At 37.7% G+C, this 18,164-nt stretch overlaps 1 protein-coding gene and 1 long non-coding RNA gene across 2 annotated transcripts; one reads left to right on the top strand and one right to left on the bottom strand.

Annotated features, from left to right (window-relative positions):
• The first annotated feature begins 902 nt into the window (after positions 1-902).
• Positions 903-15,256, top strand: rgmd (RGM domain family, member D). Its single transcript, XM_079807614.1, has 5 exons — positions 903-1,010; positions 7,924-7,961; positions 8,700-8,848; positions 10,688-11,199; positions 13,791-15,256. The coding sequence occupies exons 1-5, from the start codon at positions 960-962 to the stop codon at positions 14,478-14,480; spliced, it is 1,440 nt and encodes a 479-aa protein (XP_079663740.1). The 5' UTR covers positions 903-959; the 3' UTR covers positions 14,481-15,256.
• On the bottom strand, positions 1,674-5,053 carry LOC307120529. The gene is made up of 4 exons (XR_013815807.1): positions 3,988-5,053; positions 3,728-3,888; positions 3,499-3,616; positions 1,674-2,538 (listed from the first exon to the last, which is right to left on the bottom strand). It is a non-coding gene; the product is annotated as an uncharacterized lncRNA (long non-coding RNA).
• Positions 15,257-18,164: the final 2,908 nt, after the last annotated feature.

The following is an 18,164-nucleotide window of genomic DNA, read 5'->3' as shown; positions in this document are numbered from 1 at the left end:
TACGGTTTAAAAAAAACTTTTTTAGAACAAAAAAAAAATTCTGCTTAACAGTTTCAATAAAAAAAATAAAAAAAAACACTATTTACATGCCATTTATTTCCATATTTTTTTTTATTTTTTGCTTTGTGTTTTATTTTACTCCTATGACCCAAACATGTTTAAATATAAAATAATATGAAATGGGTAAATGCAGAGACAGACAGACAGACAGATAGATAGACAGTCAGACAGACAGACAGACAGACAGACAGACAGACAGACAGACAGACAGACAGACAGATAGATAGACCGACATGTGATAGATAGATGGATAGACAGACAGACAGACAGACAGATAGACAGATAGATAGATAGATATGTGACAGATAGATAGACAGACAGACAGACAGACAGATAGATAGATAGGTGACAGATAGATAGACAGACAGACAGACAGACAGACAGACAGATAGATAGATAGATAGATAGATAGATAGATAGACAGACAGACAGACAGACAGACAGACAGACAGACAGACAGACAGACAGACAGACAGACAGACAGACAGACGTGTGACTAAAGTGTCCAAAAGTGTCCAAATACTTTGGAGCCGCTATACATTTGCTGTAAGACTCTGGCCTTACCATTGTACAATGACCATTGTAGAATATGGGACCCTGGCCAAAGACGACATATGTTGTCAAATCCTTTGAATGTGTATAAATGTGTATGTGTGTGTGCATGCTAGTGTGTTCAGGATTTTTTCGACTTTTCTCCAACCCGCCCTTCCCGGATATGTAGGAATTAGCGAACATTGCTTAACTACAAACCAACCCTAATCAAAGTGCCGATTCTTTAAAAAGACAGCTGTTGTCATGTGCTTTAATTCACAGCTATCTCCCTTTGTCAAGCAAAGCTGGACACAGTTGTCTGGTTGAGGCAGCTAGCGGACAGGGGTTAACAGACTTCTCTCAGTGAAATGGTGTTTTACACATCCATGCCACATGCCCATCAGTCACAAAAATCAGAGGTAAGTTCCATTTCATCTTTCTACCATTCGCTTTGGGACTAGCAATGCCATTACTCATGTCACTTGATACTTAGTGACCCTTAAAGTGAACCCTTGGTTGTTACTACAGTACTGCAGCAGAGCTGGTTTGCCTGGTGCCGTTTTAGGATTTTAAGCCTGAAACTTCTCTATTATGCATACTTGAGTTCAGAAAACAAATACTTTGAATGCAGAATAGTCAATTTAGATTTTTTTTTTTGTAGATTAGTCTGAAAGATGTCAATCTTTGTCATCTGCTTTTTAGAGTTTAGACTATACTTATACTAGAAGTTAATTCGCCTACAACCTCTTTGTCTAAATATTACATACATTTTTTTTATAGAAACATGGTCTGCTGTTCATGTGATCTAAGTCCTCAGGATAACCTTAATTATTTGTGATCATTAATGTGAAATCATTGCTGGATTGTCTTCTTTACACATATATTATAATGAAAAATGTAAATAAAATAATTATATATATATATATATATATATATATATATATATATATATATATATATATATATATATATATATATATATATATATATATATATATATATAAAATTTTATATTTTAATATTTTATGTTAAATAAATTGCACAAGTAAATGTTGAATTTTGAATATTTTTTATTTATTTTTACTCATTCTCATATTGTTCCAAATCTGTGGAACATTAAATGAAAATTGAATTTTAAAAATTGAGAACATCCTGGTCCCTCTTTTTTTTATATAATGAAAGTGAATGAGGACCAGTACTGTCAAGCTTCAAAACGTCAAAAAAGCACCACAAACACATCATTAAAAGTAGTCCATATGATGTGTGTGCGCTTTACTGAAGGTTTTCTGAAGTCATGCAATAGCTTTATGTGTATAAAAGACTGACCTTTTCACTGAGTTTATATGAGAAGCCATGCCTGTTTGCGTTTTTGAGTCAGATCTTTTCAACAAATCAGCCTACAAAACTGGTCTAAATGATTTGTTCACAAATGGGACTGATTCGTTTTTTTTGTATTCACTCAATTATTTGGCTGTAAAGGTTAATAGTCCAATGGAGGAGACCATTATCAGTGAGTAGCTACTTACATTTTTGCCTGTTTCTTGCGCAAATCTATTATATGACAGAATATTTGGAATACAGAGCACAAGTTTTATGTACCACTTTTTGAAACCACTTTCGAATAATGTGTTTATATAGTAATAAGTTTGTCCATTCTTGAACTTAGTGAGTGGAGGAAAGGCACAGCTGCCATCCAATAAGATGATGCTGGCAAAAGTTTGGCACTTTCGGCAATTGAAAAATCATCAGTAGAGGCAAAAATTCTCAAAAGATGAATAGTAAGCTCAGGGTGATGTGGGCTTTGTTGAATGTATTGTGTTCCCATGGCTTGAGCTCAGGGCTGGACTTGAAGGTCTGGGAGTGGGAGTCACGTTTGATTCCACGGATTTATTTGGTCATAGAATGCTCCCACAGCTGAGAGGTTTGAAACGAGAGCCTGAGCAGGTGCTGTTGTGGGAGGGAGAGAGAGTGAGAGAACTTTTAAGAGTTTTCATTGCTTCTCTCTTGCATTCTTCCCTTCTCACATCAGTTATTGTGCCTGGTACTTCAGCAAACATATTTGAAAAGACTACATGCACCACTTAAGAGTTATTTTCGTAATCCCAACTGCATCAAATGGGTGGACGTTTTTAGCATTGTTATAACTTTTAGCGGTTATTTCAGTCCACACACTACAGTTTGACAATGACAAAGGTTGTATGATAAATGATGAGACTACACCAGATGTGTTTATATGTACCCAAATAATCCATTAGAAATTGGATTGACGTCTCAGCTGTTTTGAAAAGATTTACTAAACAGGGCAAATGAGCGTGAGAGCGCAATTCCAAAAAAGCACTGATGGGAGTGGAATGTTCTGTGCGTGATATACTGAAGACGTACAAATTAAAGAACAGAGAGGCAGCCGGATCATTTCCATAATGACCAACAAAATCTACCAAGAGCAGCACAAATTAGTGTCTGGTTTAAGACATGTTTTTTGGGCGGAAAATAATGCTGCAAATACCAGTAAATTGACGAGCATAAACCTTAGTAAATCACCTTGCATGATTCATTTAAATATTCTCCTTCCATAAATTTTGCATCTGAAAGGGAAACTCCTACAAATGCATATGCAATAAGGTCAGACACAAAAATAACCCTGTCCACACCTTTTCAGCACTAATTTCTCACTGTCTTTAGTAAATCCTGACAGTAGTTTTTTAATGCCAAAAGAGTGTTTGCGTTGGTGCACGCTGTTAGTTAAAATGATCCAATTGAGCTCAACCCGAATGAAATTTTGATTGGTTTGTAAGGGATGGTGTAGACCTGAAATATCCCATAAATAGCACAAAAAAAAACACTTCTGACATATTGGTCAGCTTCCTTTTACGCAGTCATCAAGGAAAAAACGACAATTATACTCACTGTGAGATTATTGTGGTGGCTTTCTCTGGTTCAGAACGTGGTGACTGGGGAACTGCACGTGCTGAAGTTTTGTTCGGAATTCATAAACGGACATTCATTTAAAAAGAACTTCCAGAATCTGAAATCGGATTAATGAAAATTAGTGCATGTAAACATACCCATTTAAAATAATAATAATAATAATAATTCTATGTTGATTGGAAAAGACCATGTGGAATAAGAAACTCACCTAAAAATGCTGTTCCAAATGTATGACCTTCTTTCTTCTGTTGTACACAAAATAATATTTTGAAAAATGTCTCAGTGTCTCCATTGTTTTTTTGGACCCCACTGGACAAAAAAATAGTTCTGCAAAATATCTTCTTTAAATAAAGAGACCTCATCAATTCTCTACACATAGGACACAAATCAGACCACACCTATTAGTAAGTTGTTTAAACTTAAACCAAAACTTGTTTGAGTTAGATAAAACATCTTGAGCAGAGTCACCTTGAAATGTTTTATGTTGTATGTGGCTGTCAATCGGAAACCTAAAGTTCAAGAACAAAGTCTTTTGGATTCACCTATTGTCAGGTATGGATGGGAGCAGCTCAGTGTTGATCCCACAGATTGCCTTTGCTTAAGCTTAGCCTTTCTTAGAGAGGAGATCTAAAGCTTCTCCTCATTCCGTCTTTGTTTACTTCCTCTATCTTTCTTCACCAAACTGAGAAGACCTCATGACCCTGAATCTAAGGTTACTTGTGTGTTTATCTTTTTAAAAAGAATCGAGCTTGACACTATGTCAACAGCATCTCTTGAGTAGAAGGAAACAGCTCTAAGGGAGTGAGGGAAAAAAAAGATTTGGTGATTGCAAACAAATTACCTGAAGGAAGCAGACAGGGTAGCACCTAATATTAGGTGTAATGCTTAATATTTTCAGCGTATTAAATATGTTAAACCCAACATATAGAAACTCGTGTCAAACGCAACTACTTTTCCAATGCAATTAATTGTACTGCAATTGCAATCATTACAAATTAATACACAACAACTCTCAGGTAGAAAGCAATCCACTTAGGGTCCACAAAGAACTTAACTTTTCGTACCCCCTAGGGTTCAGTTGGGCATCAATCAAGGCAGTTAAGTGGGATCCTTGAGCAGAGATGGTATCAGTGGCAGCCTCTTACAGGCACACACTTCTGTCCCTGTTATCTATGGTAATTGCTCTGAGTCTCTGTCACCAGTGAAGCAAATCTCTCCTCTGTGACTCAAATGCACTACTGAGAAAAGTTTAATTTTAGCTACAAAGTGTGGGTAAACACATTTTAAGTGCTCATTTCTCACAGTTGCACAGTTGAAGGACACTAGACTCGACTCGTTTTTCAACTGGTGGCTCACATACTTATTATGATCAGCAGCGGGGGAAAAAATGTGAACTGCAACAAACTGTATTATCATCCATTAAGTCTTCAAAAGAGGCTTCAAAAGCCTCAATTGTTTACAACACATAACCGACTATTTACGAGGATACTCACTGAGATGGGCATTTTGACTACAATTTGCGTGCATGTGTCCGTTCAAGCTCAAAAAATAGAGAAAGGGAACTGAATTTGGTGTTCACGTGCTGTTTGCGCAGTCTTCTTGCGCTTGATGCGTAAACTGACAGGACTTAAAAACACATGCAAATGATAAACTTTCACTCTATGATGGTTAAACTTTGCAGTTAATCCGCGAATCACATGCATTCTGAACCAGGGACAGACCACGGATCAACTACAATCCCTATACTTGACATCGCACATCCTGCAATGTGACTATTGTCGATGCACATATCACAATATTGATGCTAAAATTATATATCATGCAGCCCTATATCAAACCTTTTGATATTTTGGCTAGTATATAAAATAATACATTGTATATACCCACAACATGAAAGCAGCATTTCTACATAATTTCTTACATTTTCAATTTTTATCCACTTTTTAAATTGGATTTCAGTTAACAAAAACTATTTGAATAGTTTTAGTAGTTAATGATAAAAACTCTGGTTGAGAACTACTGGGCAAGACCTGTCAGTGGCCCAATATTCCAATGCCCTCCATTCCAAAATGTGATGGGACTAATAACAAAAACAAGCAGCGCGGTGTGGAGCTGCTCCCACAGAGAGAGCACCTTAATGAGGACCATATGGAGCTGCCCAGACATACAGTCAGTGGAAACCCAATGCCAATTCCTCTTTTTCTTCTCTCTCCTACTCTCCTTCTGTCACTTCCCTGCTTCTCTGTCTCTCACTCTTATGTCCATCTTTGAATTTATAGATAAATAAAACTTCAGACAATTGTTTTCTAAAAGTTGAAGTGTGCAATTTTTTCGCTGTTAAAAACATTCTCAGCTTAATATGCAGAGACAGCTCTAAGTTTGTAAGTCCCTTGTAGAGTGTAAACACTGGCTCTGTGGCGTTATGAAAACATTGCCATGTTTGTTTGAACATCCCAACCAGCCCGGCAACAGCAGCTCAACCAATGATGTGAGTTTGGGGGCATCGCCTAGTTGTATTTTTGAGCCAATAACAGATGAGGGGAGTCTTTGGGAAACCTGTTTGAAAAGAATCATTATTCAATTCAGGTTTTTTTTGGCCTCTTATTTGGTCTAATGGTTTGTCTTGTTTTATTTCACTTCTTTTTCTCAACTTACGCCGAGTAGGAGTTCTGGGCTTTTAGCAAATGACCTTCTTCTCCTTTCTTCCCAATACTTCATCTCACTCTCTGTCAAAAAATGTAGTCTCTTTATTTCTCTGGTTTCTCAAATGGAGACTCTCCGTCCCCTCTCGCTGGCCTGGCATTCAGTCCTGCCATGAAGCGGATGGCTAATTTTACCAGACTGACCTCATTCCACTATTGTATAAGAACAAGTGAGTCAGTGTCAGGAGAAATGTACTGGCTTATCCCTTCTTTTCCGTTCCTTTCTTTTCTTTTCTCTTTCTTTTTTACCTGATTCATCTTTGTAATTGACTCGCTCCCTTCTTGTTTCAATCAGAGGAATATGTATATTCGCTGGGTCATGCAATGTAATATGCTCACAAATGTGGGGGAAAGAAAGAACCCTTTCTCCGCCCATCAGCCTTGTCAAGTCGTCTACTGCCATGAGGTGCTTGTAAGAGGCTCACTGATCCATCCACCTGAGTGAATTGAGGTATTTGCTTCAGTGGCCAGATTCTGAATGATGCCTCTGTAGTATCAATACCACTATAGGCCTGAAACAAGAATGGGGAAGCCAGTTCTCCAGAAGTAGTACTTAGTAATTACTATTATCACTGCCTTTATTAATGCATATATTGTTGTGAGGGAGAATGAAATGCAGTTTGAAGTCAGACTCCGAGGGATCAAACAACCTGTGAAGATACAATAATTTAAGAATAACTACTATCAATGTCTATATATTTTAAATATATTTGAAAGTGTATTTGTACTGTAAAAAAAATTACGATCAATAAGTTATGACAACATATGTTTTTACATTGCTTTAGAAGATTAGTTAACTCTAAAATGAAAATTACCTCATGATTTACTCACCCTCAAGATTCCCTAGATGTATATGACTTTCTTCTTTCTGATGAACACGATTGGAGTTATATTAATAAATATCCTGATGTTTCCAAGCTTTATAAATGGCAGAGAACAGGGCCCACGAGATTGAAGCTCAAAAAAGTGCATCCATCCATCATAAACGCACTCCACACGGCTCTGGGGGGTTAATAAAGGCCATCTGAAGCGAATCGATGGGTTCTTGTAAGAAAAATATATATCGAAACTTTATAAAGTAAAATATCTAGCTTCCACCAGACCGCTTTCCGTATTCAACTTACGAAGATATTATAACTTTTAGTTATACAAAATTCAACTCATTTTTTAAGTCACTTTAATGTAATTTAAGTTGAAATTACTTAAACATCCAAGTTGATTGTACTGAAAAAAATTAAGGCAGCATTTTTTTATTTATTTTTTTACATTGACTAGAGCTAAAGATCTCATGACAGCGATTTGGCTATTAAACCTTTGTCACAGCGAACATTCAGTATTGTTATTTCTGCTACAAACATTCAAAATGTATACCATCGAATCATTTATTCATCCAGTAATGAAACAACTGAAGTCTTTGTGAGTGAGTCATTGAATCATTCATTAAAAAAATAATTAAATCAAAAAATAATTCGAATATATATTTTTAAATAGACTGCAGCACATTGTTGTCAAAACCTGTAATAAAATACACATTATTTTTGTTGTGTTGTCAATTCAGAATTGTGGGATAATTGTGATCTCTATTTTTTTTTTTTTTTTTATGAGATTCTCAATTTATCCAGAATCATGCAGCTCTAATATTTATATTAAAATATAGACATTTTATTTTAAATTATCTATAATATTTTGTGTTTACTTCAAGGTTGCGGTTTCAATGGATCCTCAAAATCAGTTAGAACGGTAAGCAATATATTGTTTTGTTTCCATAATCACAATGTAACCTTATATCTCAAAACACTAACTGCAAGCATGATCAAACCAGCTCAAAGTAGTTCAACAAACCATGATATTACACTAGAGAATGTAGGATTAGCATGCTGAAGCCCATCATAAAACTAAGCCCTCGGGCTAGGCTATTTTCATTTCTTCAATCTTTCTCTGCTTATTACATAGATCAGAATAAGCTTTGTAGACTTTCAGCTGTCCAAAGACATGCACTTGATAGATGACAGTAGTTCATTCCCATGCCTGTTTTGGCATGTTTAAATCTTTTTATCAGTTCAGGCATTGCATATGTAACAAAGAATTAGTCTAAATTTATTTTACTCTAATTTAAATGTGAATCGTAAGTATTAAATGACTGTTAATATTTTCTTATTTCTTGGGCACTTTCTTTGTATAACACTGACTTTTCTAAAAACTAACTTTATACCAGGCATAGCAACAACAAATGACTGTATTAAAAAACGAGACTTGTGCAACCTTAAAATAACATTTTCCCTTGTAGACAAAATTGTTCATTTGATGTGCATGTTTTGCAATGCATGACTCCTATAAAGACGTGACTGAGCACTTGTCAGCATTCATGGAAAGGGCTGGCAATTAGAAGCTCCTCCCATGTGATGCTTTTCAGCACTTTTCCCTTTGAATGACAGTGGCTGGGGAAAGGGAATGAAAAAGTTGTGTGATTTCTCGCAGCCTCAACGCCGATGAGCAGCAGTTGGAGAACTGCAATCAAACTGAATGGATTGGCATGGGGAGAAGCGGCACTCTCAACCTGGCTAAGCGGCAGCTTTGGGACTGGATTTGTCTTTTAGTGGTTTCTATGTGCCTGTTACTCCGACCAGGTAAATAGTTTTTTTTTTGCTGTTGCTCTTATTAATCGCTCTTATTTGCATGCGCTCATCCCGGAGCGAGCGCTGCTGGGAAAACTTCCCACTGTCGTTTGGAGGGAAGTTGTTAAATCAAAATCACTAAAAACATTTTAATGTTAAACGCACTACTTAATGCAGTCGCCCATCGCTCATATTAAAGCACTATTTCAAACGCAGTTAACGTTAGTTCTTCTCTAGGCCTTAGTGGTGCTGCTAACTCGCTAGCAAATCAGCGCCGTGTTTGTGAAAATATGTACGTTAAACCCACTATATTATTTTAAATATTGACAGTGAGAATCAAATGTTATAAGGTTACATACCTTCTGAAAAGATATCCGAAGCGAATCCTCACAGTTTACTGGTCTTTAAGCGTGTTGCATAGTTCAGTCAGATATTGTATTACTTTGACAAAACTTTGGCTAACCTGGCTAGCTTCTCGCTGTGTCGTTGTTTTAAGCCGTTTACTTCGAAAGTCCGTTACTGTTGAAGATGAAAACGCGACTTAACGAGCAATGAATAAGATAATTGTGACATTGAACAGCAAATATGTGTTATTTATGCTTTACGTTACGTGCGCGGTTTAACCGCCTACGCCTCTCTGAAAAGCACGCGCAGGATGTTGTTTTTGTGTCGAGAGTTTTTAACGTCGGCGAGTGTGACTTAAAATGTAAAACGCGATTTTTGTATAGATGGAAATGAACAAACACTTTGTTTTATGATTGAAAATGTTTTATTTATCTGCAGATTAATTATTTTTTGTTAAGTAAATAGTCGTTAGACCACATCAATAACACATGCTTATAATGTGCGTCAATGTATTTATTAATTAATATTTAATGGTAGTCAGTCATATATTAAACGTATAATGTGTAAAGGAAATTTTTTTTTTAAATATAAAGGTCCGTTTTGAAGGGTTTAGGTATTGTTTCTGTATGATAGCTTAAGAATTCACAAAATGTATACAATCTGAGAAAAGTTAAATAAACTATTAAAGTTTTAGTCAGCCTAGTTTACATCTTATATGTTAAATGCATCCTGATAGAACACTATTTTACTATGTTTTTTACCATGAGCAATGTACTTGAAGCTATATGGACGCAACAGACCAATGCTTTCTCACAAATTTGCATATTGGGTAGTCTTATTCTTAAATTACATCTGATCACAAACATTTGCATTAATTTCAACGGAGTTTTAGTTGCATGGATGATAATTAATGTAGGCAATAAAATAAACGGTATTTGTGATGAAAATTAACAATCTATTAAGTTAATTTATTTACTTGTGAACACTGCTTCCATGTTATTGTGCAAACTTTTAGTCATTACTTGCACACTACTCTACTCTAAAATCATGGAAATGTATTGGTCAAAATGTGTGGAAACCCTGTAGAATACAATTACTGTGTCTTAGCTATGGGAGTTTTTAATATTTTTACTTATGCTACCTAAATTCCATCACATTTGTTATTGTTTGGCCTGTATTCAAAGCATTTAAAACTCATCATATGAAATTAAGCAGTTACTATTTTCACACCTTTGTTAGACCATAACCATAAAGCATTCCAGACAATGTTTTCTTGGTTTGGAGAAGCTGTCTTTTCAGATGCCCTGCTGCAACCAATGAATGTGCCAGAATGACAAAATACAGCAGTTGTGTAGCTGTTAAAGAGGTTTAGTGTAGATTGCCAAGGCTAAGAACTTTAATTATGTGTATCTCCATCACCAACCAACCATCAAATAATGATTCTCCCAGTTTTAAAGGCGTCTCATTAATGTGTGATTCTTACTCATTCTTCTTGATTCTCAACAGTGTGCTGCCAAACATGTCGAATTCAGCGCTGTAATGCCGAGTACGTGGCCTCATTCTCACCCTCCGGTGGCTTGCAAGAGGAGGTGCTTCCAGATGTGGACTACTGCATCGCTCTGAGGGCCTACTCGTTGTGTACGCGTCGCACGGCTCGTGGTTGTAGGGGGGACTTGGTGTACCACTCCGCTGTATTCCGTATTAAAGAACTCTTTGCACAGCACAACTGCTCAAGCGACGGCCCAACGTCGTCGGCTAAAGCACCCAGCACTTCCAAGCCGCCAGTAGTGGACGTCTGCAACTATGAAAGCAGGGTGCTCGCCTCAGGACCGGCGGCCCAACAGAAAAAGTACGGACATTGTGGATTATTCGGCGATCCTCACTTGCGGACTTTTCGGGATGAGTTCCAGACATGTAGGGTTGAGGGAGCCTGGCCGCTCATCCACAACCGTTACCTTTCAGTTCAAGTCACAAACGTACCGGTGGTTGAAGGCTCCAGTGCTACAGCAACCAACAAGGTTAGTTGTATAAACAGCCTTCGTGTTGGTGCTACCTGTTCAAACTTTAGAGAACTCTTTGGAGAAGCGGAGACTGGTATTCATGGTTTTATGAGAATGGGTCAAAGTTTGGAAGCCTTGCCATCAGTGCAAGTGATGAAAATGTGAAAAACAAAAGAAAATGGTCATCATCACCTCCACCCCAATCAAGTCGTTCTAAACACCCAAATTCATCTTTTTGGCCATACAATGAAAGTCAATATGGTCCAAAACCTACATTTGAACCCCATTGACTTTCATTGTTAGGAAAACAAACTGACTTTGGTGAACTTTTCCTTTGATACTTTATAAATATGTATGGCAAATTATATTAGTTTATATTATAGAATTACAGATATAGATTGCCAAATAAATGTAACCGAAACTTCAGGGGAAAATGTCATTGCGCTGTCCAAAGATATCGTTCAAACCAAAAGCTTGAGACAGTCAGCCCAAACAATGATGTCATTGGAGGACCTTTTTTTTTCCTCTCTTGTCTCTTCTATTAAGGGGACGTGGAGTTAGACTGTTGAGCTGTGGTGACCATGCAGGACCAAAGACTATATAATAGAATCCCCCAGCTGTTTTAGAAAGAGTAGGGGGAGACACATAAAAGGAGGAATGGAAAATAAATTATTCAGCCTCCGGTTACGGTTAGTTAGTTCCTGGAAGGTTAACAGACATGAAGTATTACGGTAATATGGGAATGACAATGTGTGTTTTTTTTTTGTTTTTTTTTCTGGAAAGGAATATAATACCAGGGCACATAAAACTTGTCACTTGAATAACCTTTCAGGGGCCACTGATTTTAACACAAAGTGTTTATGAGAATAATTGTTTAAGGATTTCTCATTAATTTTTCATTTGGCCCAAGAAGAGTGCATGATAGCCTACAAAATTGACACAAAACTCATTTTTATTCATCGAGTTCCATCAGTTGCTATTTCTTTAAACTTAAATGAAGTGGACATACTTGGACTAATCATGACTAAATCTTATTGACAGTTGATGGTTTACAGCTCCATGACCTGATCAGAGCTTTATAAAATTGTACAGTTGGATATTCCATTGATTTATCACTGACTTTGGTTTAGATTAGATACTGACTGACAACCCTAAATTGTCCATCTTGGTTTTTCTCTGTTCTTCTACTGCCATCATGTGGCGACACCTGCTATTTATTTATTTTCTCAAGCTGTAGGTCTTTCACTCTTGCGGTGTTATTTTACTATATTATTTAAATACTGATTTATTAATATTCTGCTATTTTTGAATTCAGTTAAATGCTACGGTTTTAGTAATTTAGTCATGTGCTTTTGTCAATTTTTTTTTTTTTTTTTTTTTTTTTTTTTCTGGTTTAGTTTTGTTTAAAATATTATTATTGTTTTTAGGTTTACATTTATTTTGCTTAATTATTACATTTATTATGCTTAAAATTATTTCAGTTACTTTGCATTTTCAACTAATATTTTTTTTAATTTTATTTCAGCTTTATTTCAATGAACATAAATGTTTTAGTCATTGTCTCTTCCACGTTACACAATTTTGGGGGGGGGGCCTGAAAATAGCTAAAAAATAAAGCTAAATATAAATATTTAAAATAAAAACGAATAAAAGCACATAACAAAATGAGTAAAACTTAAAGGGATAGTTCACCCATAAATGAAAATTCTGTCATCATTTACACACCCTTAAGTTGTTCCAAACCTGTATGAGTTTCTTTGTTCTGCTGAACACAAAAGAAGATATTTTGAAGAATGCTTGTAACCAAGCAGATAGAGCAACCATTGACTACCATAGTTGGAAAAAAATACTATGGTAGTCAATGGTTGCTCTATCTGTTTTGTTAAAAACATTCTTCTAAATATCTTTTTTTGTGTTCAGCAGAACAAAGAAACTCATACAGGTTTGGATCAACTTGAGGGTAAGTAAATAATAACAGAATTTAAATTTTTGGATGAACTATCCATTTAAGATTAAAAACTGAAAATACAAAAATAAAAGCTAATTCAGAATATGAATCAATTCTATAACAGTATATAAATAATTCCAAAACACCAGTGACCAGGGCTGCATTTCGCAAAATTGGTGCCAATGGTTCTATGATCTACTTAAAGGGATGGCTCACCCAAAAATGACAATTGTCATTTACTTCACCTTCAAGTTGTTCCAAAGACATTTCTTTATTTTATTGAACACAAAATAATATATTTTAAAGGATGTTGGGAACTAAAAAGTTGATGGACCCCATGGATCCATAGTCAATATTCTTCAAAATATCATCTTTTGCGTCCAACAGAGGAAAGGAAAGCATACAGGCTTGCAGTAACTTGAGGGTGACTAAACGTTGACAGAATCTTCATTTTTGGGGGAACTATCCCTTTAAGCTTATGATGTTATTGAGAAACCCAGCCATGGTTAAGACATGTTGCAACATATAGTTTGTTAAGCAAAAATCAGGCTGCACAAAAACACAATGTTGAAACAATCCTCTAGTCAATTGAAAGCAATTTCATGTATTGATTTTCAGTGTGAGCTATTACTCACCGTTTCCCGTTTGATCTCCCCTGCAGATAACCGTCATCTTCAAGTCTTATCATGACTGCACCGAGCAGAAGGTGTACCAGGCCACCACCGAGGACCTGCCGTCAGCGTTCCAGGACGGCACGCGGAGCGGTGGGAAAGGAGATGGCTTGTGGATCGTGGAGGGCAGCGGAGGTCTAGGTATACGGCAGGTGAAGATCCACGCTCGCTACCTGGGCACGTCCATCATCGTGAGGCAGGTCGGTCGCTACCTGACTTTCGCCATCCGCATGCCTGAGGACTTAGCGGAGGAGAACGGCGGACTTCAGCTGTGTCTGCACGGCTGCCCGCGCAACGAGGTCATCAAAGCCCACGTTCTCAACCGGCAGCAGAGCCTTCGTCCGCCGCGACTCACGGGCAGCTGGTACGGGGAGGCCGATGGCGGCGAGCTGCAGCCAGGCCTCTCGGCGCACGTGGACATGTTAGAACGTGCGACCACAAAGTGTCGAGAGATGCTGCAGGTGGAGGATGTTTATTTCCAGTCGTGCGTGTTCGATCTTCTCACGACAGGCGATCCGGAGTTCTCCATGGCTGCGTATGGCGCCCTGGAGGACCTTAAGGCACTTCCGCCCAGCACTCTAAAACAAAGCTTGCCCAGGACTCCACACATTTATAGTAGAGGAACGATTGTTACTCCTTCAGTTTTCACAGCGCTGGTCCTTCTGTTGCTGCTGAACTGAAGGAGCTGGTCTAGACGCCAGCTTGAAGATGGATACCCACCAGCCAGACCAGTCAACCATGAAACCCTCCTGGAAAAACAATCAAACTGACTTCAAACTGTCTGCAAGTTAAGAGACTGTTCATTTCCATTTAAACATGCAGTGTTTTATTCTTCAGAACGGATGATGGCACACTCCAGGCTTTCTGAATGTGAAATTCGACAAAGGCGCTCGAATCTGGAAACAATGAAGGCAGCTAATCTGCATATTTTTTTAGGTTATCACAGATTAAAGAGTGGAAACTGTTGATCCAGATGTGACGTTAATGGATGAAATGACCGTAAAAGACACGTAGTATGTCACCTAATGCACATCTTCCAGAATCACACAAAGTTTAGGTGCACTTCAAACGTTTTACTCGGACATAAGAAAATATATGTTATTTTACACGGGATCCAACAACTACATAAAATGCTACCTATCCATATATTTTTAGTTCTGGGTCCAGACATCCACACACAAACCTACAGTCACTATAGAAAAAGACCTCTTCAAGCTGCTCTGCTTATAAAGGAGAAAACAAAACAAATTCTTTATATAATAATATATTGAAAGAGTGTATATATGTGTTTTATATATGTACATTCACCTGTGTATAGTTGATAATGTTTTAAATGTGATGTTTTGAAGCAGTTTCATCTAGTTAGATTTTTGTTTTAGTTTGTATAAAACATAACTAATATGTGCTATATTGTGTAATCTGTTGTTTTCCATATTAAAAAGAACAGTTGTGATGACCTCGGAGTCTTTTTTCCCCCCTGAATTTTGATGCTTTCCAATCCATAGAGGGTGCTATAGAGGCGAAAGTTTGTGTTTTGTGTTTGTTTTTGTCCTTCAAACACTTTCTTTACACCAGTGTTAAAATGTCTTACTAGCAACCATGAGAACTTAAAGTCGGCATGAAATCAAATTTTACAATTCGTATTTTATGTAATATTGTAGTGTTTACTATAACTGATTTATCTTTGCACATACATTTTTTAAAAATTCATTTACCTTTATAATCTTTAATCAAATACCTTAACTTTCCCACTCCATCGAAACAACTTCTCTTCCTGTCATGTGCTATGGTGCGAGGGCGGGGTTATCGCCCCCGGTCTCGTTTCTTCACCACCTCTCAGAAACCTGTCACTGACCGTAGCAATATGGTGGTTAGGTGCATTTTTCTCGGTGTACACAATACCTTCTTCAGGAAGGACTTGTGGCAAAAAGAGAGAAATATATGAGAAATAAAAGCTTTTTTTATGTAAAAATGACTCAATATAGTCGGACGAACAGCTTGTCGTGACGGCTCGCACTTAAGAATGCAGCCTGTGTGAACGCGCTTACGGCGCGCCCCCCTTATAAAAAAAAAATAAACGTTTTACAGAAATAAAGCCATAAAAGGCTTAAAATAAGTGAAATCTGTAGCAGAAACCAGCGAAAAGTGAGGAAATATGCTCAGTAACATGTAGAAAATATTTAGAGAGAAAATAAATTTATTTAAGAGATAGATCGCGTTTTTCTCCACAACTGAATGCAAACTGGCATTCAAATCTGCCTCCATTTTGTTTGCAACGACCAACTTCCAACGATCCAATCAATTCCCGAAGGACGAAATCATGCCCCGCCCTAATTTTTTTCTAATTTCAGAAGCCGTTTCACTCGGATATACGTCACAATAAGGAGAAAAAGACCATCTCAACTTCCGTTTCATGCCGACTTTAATGTCATCAGAACACCATATTTACAGTAGCTGCATTTATGTAAGCGATAATGTACAGTCGGCCATTTATGATAGCAAAAATTAAGCCGCGTTTCAATCGCAGGAACTTTCCCCAGGAACTAGGAACTTTGGGGTGGTACTCTGTGTGTTTCGGCCGCAGAAACCAGGGTCTAAATGAAGTTTTGGGTAAATATTTCCCCCTCCAAACGGCCCTGCTCGCGAGGTAGTACTTTTTCAAAGTTCAGGAACTTTCGGGGGTGGGACTTGGGCGCTGAACATGCTGATTGGTTGAGCTCACGCAGCATTTTATTTCAACTGGCATTTTTAAAAGTCTTGCGAGGTTCGTTCTGCGTTCAGTAAATATCAGTCTTGCTCTTTCTGTCCGATGGCGCACGTTGTCTCAGCAATCGCACGGTCAATGTCCGTAATAGCTGATAATAACATGCGTTGTCTTCATGTGTAAACTTTCAGAATACGCTTTAGTATCAGTACTCTCTTTTCCGCCGTTTTGTTAATTACATCTTTAGTAAACCAATGCAAAAGCAGCGCTGCTTGCAACTCCTCCATATTTGTTATTGTTGCAGACAGTGTCGCGCAAAAATCACGCGCGCTATCCCACATCTCTGGACTAATTTGCCTAATCTTCACGGTACTTTAGACCGCAGTGGAAACGCAGACAGTAGCAGGTCCGGGGGAAAAAAAGTTCCTGGTACAAATTGTTCCGGGTAATTTCGGTGGAAACAGGGCTTTACCTGACAAAATGATTAGCGCCTTGCTTATATTACACAGCCACTTGCCAAATAAATCACTTGACATGAAAAAATAATTCAAAATTACTCTGTTATATGAGAAGAAAAAGGCTACAGAGTAATGCTGCTATCCAGGTAGGTTTTTGAGCCCGTAAGTTACGACTTCAAACCACGACTCACGACTTTGTAGCGTTCCAGGCAAAGTCACGCCAAACTGCCTGAGCGGTAGCTAGAGCCGTACGTGGCTTATGCTCATTTACAATCATTTCTATCGCCAAAGGTGCTTACTCCATGCTTATTTGAGGGAAACGGAGGAGAAAAAATGGCGCATGAGGCAAGAGAAGCTGTTATACCTTTTATTTTACGTTATTTGTATATTTGGAAATTTATTTGGTATTCATTTATTCTTGCACTCAATGGATTGAAAACTAGCTAATGCTAGAAAAGCTGCTGGTAATGCATAACATTTGCAGATAAATAACGTTGGAGCAATACCTTATTTTAACAAACGATTTGTTTTTTTAATGTACGACTTTCATAAACATCGCATCCGTAGGGGCCGCCATTGTTGTTTCGCGGGCTATGTGACGTCAGAGCTCGTAACTGGGAGTACATCGAACTAGTACGAGTAGAAGGTTGGAAAAACGGGTTACGGGTTGCCTGGAACGCGGCATAATTTGAGAGACCAAAAACTAGCATAGAAAAATCATACAAATTAGGTTATTTGGGATGATGAACGCCTCGACTGACCAATCAGAATCAAGTATTCCAGAGCGCCAACAAATAAATCAACGCATTGCAACAGCTGCCAACCAATCAGAATCTAGATTTCTGTCAGCGTCAACTTCATATAAGTTTTTTAGGCCGTTTTCAGTTAGAACACAGATTATTTTGGATTTAATTTATCAAAGACACAAATGGAGCCACACAAATTCTAGGATTGACCGGTTAGCCATGAAAGCAGTTGACGTTTGCCCTTCACTTTTTCAGCAATGCTGTTTGCGCGTCCATTGCTCATGTTCCTGCAAAGTTAAGGACCCTTCAGGCCTCGGGTGGAAACGGCTATGAAATGACGGGGGTCGTGTGACGGAGATTAAAACGTCGTCAGTTTAACCACATTCATCATGCTAAACTAAGCGTTTTCCAGCACTGCCCTTCTCTTGTACTTTGCAGCTCTCGGCACTCCATCAC

Source organism: Gobio gobio, assembly GCF_949357685.1.
Source record: "Gobio gobio genome assembly, chromosome: 24".
Lineage (NCBI taxonomy): Eukaryota > Metazoa > Chordata > Actinopteri > Cypriniformes > Gobionidae > Gobio > Gobio gobio.
The sequence above is the reverse complement of the archived record's forward strand: the minus strand, read 5'-3'. Positions and strand labels throughout refer to the sequence as shown.

Coding starts and splice junctions, on each gene's coding strand:
- rgmd (XM_079807614.1), top strand. CDS start 960: ATGGTGTTTTACACATCCATGCCACATGCCCATCAGTCACAAAAATCA. Junction 8,849..10,687: donor GTGCCTGTTACTCCGACCAG/GTAAATAGTTTT, acceptor GATTCTCAACAG/TGTGCTGCCAAACATGTCGA. Junction 11,200..13,790: donor GTGCTACAGCAACCAACAAG/GTTAGTTGTATA, acceptor TCTCCCCTGCAG/ATAACCGTCATCTTCAAGTC.